Below are 7,662 nucleotides of genomic sequence, written 5' to 3'. Positions count from 1 at the left end.
GAGCATGGCTGTTGCCAGTATCTCCTGACTGGCCTTCGTGCCGGTGGCACGTAAAAGCACCCACTACACACTCGGAGTGGTTGGCGTTAGGAAGGGCATCCAGCTGTAGAAACTCTGCCAGATCAGATTAGAACCTGGTGTAGCCATCTGGTTCACCAGTCCTCATTCAAATAGTCCAACCCATGCTAGCATGGAAAGCGGACGTTAAACGATGATGATGATGGTGATGATAATTCCTTTCTACAATAGTCAATAATAGATAAAACATGGATATCTTATTTTGTATTGAGTACAAAAATGCGACAGTGTTGAATGACGCTGATAGATGGACACGGGTTTAATTTAATATAAAACAATGCACCTTAATCATTGGACAGCAGTCATGAACAGATTATACAGGGAACAGAAATAAAGTTTGAATAAAAGCCTTCTTTAAACTGCTTTATGACTATGATTTCTTTATTAATCACTAAAGGTTTACAAAAAGATTAAGGACCGTAGAGGATAATATCAGGTGGAATTATATGAAAGAATGCATAAACTGAAGAATAACAGTAACACTAAATTTCAACAATGAAGGGTTACGTGTGGAAACCCCTTAAAACCATAGTTACCCTGACCACTAGAGCAAATATCTTTTCTCTTATGTTCACTTTCAATCTACAGGCACATGGTCAGTGTAGGGCCCTTCACTCAGACCATGTTTGCCATTCTCATCCAGCTTTGAACAAATTTCTTCAACTATAAAGAGTCCGGGCCTTACTCGTCTACCAGATGATGATGCTGGGTTTCATCACACGCTTGATTCATTGCAGAAGAGGTTGTTTTTACAATTAAAAACAAAAATAAGCAACAGTTATGAGGGATACCATTAACAATGAGTCGTAAACACACTTAACTACAGAGCTACAACATGGTGGATTTATCTTCTTTTTTTTAGTATTTTATCTTCTTTTTTTCTAAATGTGCTGTTTATTACTGCTTTAACCTTATAGCATTCAAATTATTCTGTCAAGTATAAGGTGTTTTCTTTTAATTATCTCATAGCTTTGAAATTTTGATGATGTGATAGTATATTTTTAGAATGGCATTGAGGGTTAGGCACGATAGGCTGGATTTGGCTGATCGAAACACAAAACAAGTAGCATATGGCCGGTTTAAATGCTAAAGGGTTAATGAAAATCTGGTAGAGATTACATTTAGGCTTTTCCCACTATGGCATGATAGAGTGAAATTCCAAACGTAAAGAACTCGTTGAACCAAATATGTGCAAGAATGTATAGTATGAGGTATGGCCTACAGCTAGGCAAAGGCACAGTACATCTGGAACAACAGATCAGTGGATCTTTTAGCAGACTACATGGACGCCATGTACTTTGCTCAAATGGAGCTGACCTGAGGTTATAGAACAATAACAACGAAAACAACAACCTAGCATGTATGCAATGACATAATTAACGTCCACTTACTGTATAGCCATCCATGATGGCCAAATGGAAAGGACACTGTCCAAATCGGTTGGGTCGATTCAATGCACCAGGTCCATATTTATGTGCAAATGAGTCATGATCATAATCTAGAGGTAGCAGGGAGAAAAAGATTAAAAACATAATAAAACACATACTAAACAAGTCAATAAGTACACAAACATAATGTGAGTCCCTATGCATTACATCAATTAAAAATAGTCACTTCCAAAAATATTCATAATCCAGTGAAGCAAGCCCAACATTTGTCCATCAGCAGAATTAAATTGGGACTGCTAACCCTAAGCAATCCTTGGTGCTTCTTACAACTTAATGCAGTAAGATGGAACCTGGACTATACTTGAGAGCTCCTACAGTACCTGCCTGGATAATTTATCCCATATGTATACACACACACACACACACATATATATGGTGGGCTTCTTTCAGCTCCTGTGTACAAAATCCACCCACGAACCAGCTTTTGGCCATGTGTTGAAGACACTTGCTGAAGTTGCAACACAGTGAGGGCCGAGTTGAGTGTGTATGTAAATGTATGTATAAGAGACAGACAGACAGACAGACAGAGACTGACAAACAGATAATTGTATACTTTTGAATTTACAGGAAAAAGGGAAAAGTTCATGATGTATTAGTTAGTTGGTTGGCACTCCGTCGCTTATGACGTCGAGGGTTCCAGTTGATCCGACCAACGGAACAGCCTGCTCGTGAAATTAACGTGCTAGTGGCTGAGCACTCCACAGATACGTGTACCCTTAACGTAGTTCTCGGGGATATTCAGCGTGACACAGTGTGACAAGGCTGACCCTTTGAATTACAGGCACAACAGAAACAGGAAGTAAGAGTGAGAGAAAGTTGAGGTGAAAGAGTACAGCAGGGTTCGCCACCATCCCCTGCCAGAGCCTCGTAGAGCTTTTAGGTGTTTTCGCTCAATAAACACTCACAACGCCCGGTCTGGGAATTGAAACCGCGATCCTATGATCGCGAGTCCGCTGCCCTAACCATTGGGTCATTGCGCCTCCACTGATGATGTGTATATATTGAACAGTTCAAGCATTTATTCTGCACTTAAGCTTCTGTACATCACATCAATATTAGCATTTTTTGCAGTAGTTAATAAAAACTCTGTATAAAGATAAAGAAATGACTCAGCTCTGGATAAAATCAATCACATACACACACACACACACACACCATCATTATCATTGACAGATAAATAGGTGTAAGTATGCGTGTGTATGAGAATGTGCATAAACATGTATGTCTCAACTTACTGGTCTTTGCTTTTTTCAGCAGCACTTCAACATTATGGGCACGTCCAGCCTGAGCAGCAAAATGAATGGCACACATACCAGAACTGTCCAATTCCAAAGGATTGGCACCCCTAAGAAGAAAAAGATGAGATGATATCAAACGAGGTAGACTGACAGAAGAATTTAAATTAACATTATATAGACTGATTCTCAACCATTTTTAGCTGTGGATCTTTTTGATTCCTATTCTACTGGGTTCTCATAACTAATCCTTCTTTAAAAAATCCCAAGGGACAACAATCAATGCACATTAACAAATTGTCCCATCTGGGACACACATTTATGCCAACGGGTAAATGCTGTGTATAAAATACAATGTGACAAATGCTAGAAGTTCTATGTGGGTGGCACAACAAGACCGTTACACGTCCGCATCAAAGAACATTTGAACACGAGAGCCTCCTCCTTCAGAAAACATCTAGACAGATGCCGGAACACTGACAAAAGTATAACAGTCACAACTGAGGACAATGAAAGAAATTTGGGTATTTAAGAATCAAGGAAGATTTACTCATACGCAGACTAGGACCCCAAATTAACAACAGGATGGAAGTTGGTAATTAATATATTATTTAACTACATCCCATTTGTGTTTTTATAATTAAATATTATTAGGAATTGTATTAAAAAAAAATTGTTAAAATATTTTGTGTTTTGTAGAAGTATAACCAATTTATTGCACATAAATTTTAACAACGAAATCTTATATGAATCCCTAAGGGCCATATGGACCCTGGTTGAGAAACACTGATGTAGAAAAACTATAATACATATAATGAAAACATTTGCTGGTTGTTGTTGTTGTTGTTGTGTCACCCTTTTTGATATCAACCCACCTGAAACCACCTCTGGCTCTGTAGTACAAATGACTTTGTTTTCAAAAGTTCTGAATTAAAATCTTCCACCAAACCTTAGTCACAATTTATGTTCCTAGCACTAGCTTAATGATAAATAAGATATTTTACTAAAATTCTTTGTTATATTTAAAACTGGTTGAAAGAAACAGAACATCTCAAAAGAAATATGGTAACAAAAGGGTTAACTCTGGGTCAGTTCTGACTGAGTAGACCTATGATTAAGGGTATTACAACTATGGCCACCCACTGCTTTTTATAATGCTACAACAGTAACCAAATCGCCTTCAAATGACATGTGAAGGAGATTTGGTTACTATTTCTAACTGATTGAATAACTACAAAGGGGTTACTGTATTGATGTAACCAAAACTAGTGTCTAAACGTTCTTTCTAGATGACACTCGGGAAATTAGAATTACTTCATTTAACTCATCTCACATAGTGCCTTAAACATGATTTACACAGTCTCTCAGAGTCTGACTTGGAGATGATTCACGAAGTGTACCTTACACAAGATTAATTGCACAAGACTATCAGAACACAATACACAAAAGAAAAGAAGCCTTACTTCTCCAACAGGTATTCAAGTGTAGCAGTGGATGTGCAAGCAGCTGCATAATGTACTGGCCGGCGTTGCCACTTGTCGACAACATTTACTTCTGGTTGAACATTCAATAGAGTTTGCAAGTATTTTACATTGGGGTTTATAGCAGCACAATGGATTGGAGTGATCTGAAATGATAAATTAAAAAGAAAACACTGACAACCAACACTTATATTCAGTGCCACGTAGGATAATTAGGCAATGGAAATTTAATAGGTTTAATCATAATTTAGCGAGTCATTCCTGGAGGAAACATAAAAGAAGTGAAACAAACTCAAGATAATAAATAAGGAGCAGCATTGGAAGATAAGATAGTTGAAAGAATCAAAGCATATGCAGCGATTTGATGATCTCATTAGTTGGTCTAGTATTGAAATGAGTGCTACATGGAAGTTTCCCATTATTTAAAAAAACAAAAAAACATTAAACCTAGGATCTTCAAAAAAAAAAAAGACCTTCAAATTGTTACAACCTAATTGTCTTACAGGACAATTGGACAATTGTAGAGTATATTTAAGTGTTTGACCAAGGGTTAAGTTTAATAGTTTATAGGTAGCAGACTAAAGTTCAATCCATAGATCAGTCAAACTATACATATATATATATATATATAAATTCAAATTACGATTGAGCTAAACTCCCGCACGACAGATTCCTCTGCAAATTTAAGATGTATAGAAATCTCGCTTTATGAGACGCTATCATATGTCAAATTCAAATTACGACAAACATAAACAAACAAACGAAGTTTGCTTTTAGAAGCGTTGAGATGTCTTAGAAAGTTAAAGAAGTGATTTTAAATTCTCAATCGCAGGATAATGCTCATAACATAATCTGAACAGGATAAACTACCCCTATTTTGCAGAAAAAAATGTAGGTGGTTAGCTGTGGACTCGAACTCACATCTCTGTGATTACGCGTCATGATGCTCTGACTGATTGAGCTAAACTCCCCCACTACAGATTCCTCTGCAAATTTAAGATGCATAGAAATCTCGCTTTATGAGACGCTATCATATGTTAAACTTCTTATACTGAAAAATTTGAAGAACAAAGCCTTTATACAAATTGCTATATCCCTGGTGCTGTGGCTGAAATGGAACTGACTTTATTTGTGGCAAATATAGACAGTTTTATTAATTAAGCAATGATGATAAAATGTTCGCTGAAAATTAAAATTAAAAACTGACTTACTTTGGAATAAAATGGCTTCTTTGTAACTGAAGCAGGTAAAATGTTCGTTCTCAAGTCTTCTTTCTCAAAAAGCAACACCTTCAAAGAGAATGATGATATTTCCATGACAGTTTTCCAAAAGTAAGAAGAAAATTAGGAAGAAATAAAAAAAGAAGATTACAGACAGGTTTTGATTCTTTAAAAACAGTAGACATGCCAGGTGCGAAAGAGAAATTAACTTAACGATAGCACTAATTATTGTTTGTGTTTACACGACTGTGAGGCTGCATATTTTTTATATGGTTTTACATATTTTAAAATACACCGTTTCGAACATGGTCGTTGCCAGTACCTCCTGACTGGCCTTTGTGCCGGTGGCACGTAAAAGCACCCACTACATTCTCGGAGTGGTTGGCGTTAGGAAGGGCATCCAGCTGCAGAAACTCTGCCAGATCAGATTGTTGCCTGGTGTAGCCATCTGGTTTGCCAATCCTCAGTCAAATCGTCCAACCCATGCTAGCATGGAAAGCGGACGTTAAACGATGGTGATGATGATGATATTTATAACCAACAAGATAGGGACTAGTTAACAGAATGCAAAGGCACCTAATCCTTACCAATGATATAAGATGAGTGTTTTTTCTACAGAAAAACAAAGAGATGATCAGGAAAATGAAGCCGAAGCTTCACTGCAATGGACTGTGAGTTTGGTGTCAATGAATCTCCTGTTCATTTCATTCAGAAAATAGTCAGAGATGATTCATTCATCGCTGTTTTTTTTTTTCAACAAACCCCCACCCAATGATATACAAGTATAGATGTAAAGCAAATATTGTTATTACCTCTTTATGAAGATAATTGTAGCCATGACCACCAGCTTTCTCTGCTTCCTCGATCAATTTACCAGATAACTTACGGTGACCTTTAATGATGGCTTGATGAATGAATTGATAAACTGTTGCAATCTGGAAAGGATGAATTAAAGACAAAAGAAAAAAGAAAAAAAATCAAACAAGTCCTTCATCAATTAATCAACATATAATATTTATTAAATGAACGTTAGGTGTGCAAGAGAGCTGACTGAAACCGCGATCCTATGACCGTGAGTCCCCTGCCCTAACCACTGGGCCATTAGGCCTCCACAGAAGCAACACTAATAATGAATCAAAAAACATAAAAATAAACAAGTTTTCGACAGTTTTATAGATATTTCAAAATTATGATGCTATGATTATTTTGTCCAACCTCTGTACCTCTACCAAAATGATATCTTAATTCTCTTATGTCAGGGTTTTTCAAACTGTGGTCCGCGGACTACAGGGGGTTCGCAAGGACAAGATAGGGGGTCTGTGGAAAGCCAAGACAGGGGGTCTGTGCAGAGCCAAGCAAGCACATCCTTCTCACTAAGTATGTATTTAAAAAATCCTGTGTGTATAATTGACAATAAACCTATTTGTTAAATACTGCTAAATAAATAAATGTAAAAATATATGTTTATTTTAAGCAAATATTTATGTATAAATTTCATAAGCGTTTATAAGGGGGTCCCTAAGGTAAAGCCTAAAATATAACTGCAAGTCAAAAAGTTTGAAAACCCCTGTTATGTTATAAACAATATGAAAATCAAAATGGTCCAAATTAATTCACCTGCTCATCTCTAGTTTCATTCTGATTAGTATCAAACAAAATTTCCAGAATTTCTTTACTGGCCCCAACTGACACAGCGTACTCAAAGTAGGTTTCAGGAGAACATTCTGCGTCATTAGCGACATCCTGGAAAATACAAACGAAAAAGACAAATGATATAACACACACTATTTTGTATAGGTAGGTAGGTAGGTAGGTAGGTAGGTAGGTAGGTATGTGTGTGCGTGTGCGTGTGTGTGTGTGTGTGTGTGAAATCAGGTTGGAGCCTGGTGTAGCCATCTGGTTTCACCAGTCCTCAGTCAAATCGTCCAACCCATGCTAGCATGGAAAGCGGACGTTAAACGACGGCGGCAGCGATATAAAACAAATAATAAATGAGTATATGCATATATACGTACAAGTATGTGCATACCTACATCTAGCTGTATATATAGGTGCATAACTGGGTACAGGACATTGCAAACAAAACGTAGACAAAAAAAAAAAATAATAATAACCAGAGTACAGAAAACACACAGGCTACATAGAGAACATTTTCCTTCATCAGCTGCCACCATTCTAACACAGGCGTTTCGAAGAGTTA

At 37.0% G+C, this 7,662-nt stretch overlaps 1 protein-coding gene across 1 annotated transcript in view; it reads right to left on the bottom strand.

The window, feature by feature from the left end:
• Positions 1–7,662, bottom strand: part of LOC106872934 (poly [ADP-ribose] polymerase tankyrase) — a 155,738-nt gene that overhangs the window by 42,404 nt on the left and 105,672 nt on the right. Inside the window, exons 12-17 of the mRNA XM_052971557.1 lie at positions 7,080–7,205; positions 6,275–6,397; positions 5,454–5,531; positions 4,225–4,388; positions 2,762–2,871; positions 1,470–1,576 (exon numbers count right to left, since the gene is read on the bottom strand). Coding sequence (XP_052827517.1) covers positions 1,470–1,576; positions 2,762–2,871; positions 4,225–4,388; positions 5,454–5,531; positions 6,275–6,397; positions 7,080–7,205 — 708 coding nt within the window. The remainder of the gene's footprint in view (positions 1–1,469; positions 1,577–2,761; positions 2,872–4,224; positions 4,389–5,453; positions 5,532–6,274; positions 6,398–7,079; positions 7,206–7,662) is intronic.

Source organism: Octopus bimaculoides, chromosome 11 (assembly GCF_001194135.2).
Source record: "Octopus bimaculoides isolate UCB-OBI-ISO-001 chromosome 11, ASM119413v2, whole genome shotgun sequence".
NCBI lineage: Eukaryota > Metazoa > Mollusca > Cephalopoda > Octopoda > Octopodidae > Octopus > Octopus bimaculoides.
This window is presented reverse-complemented; position numbering and strand designations above follow the sequence as displayed.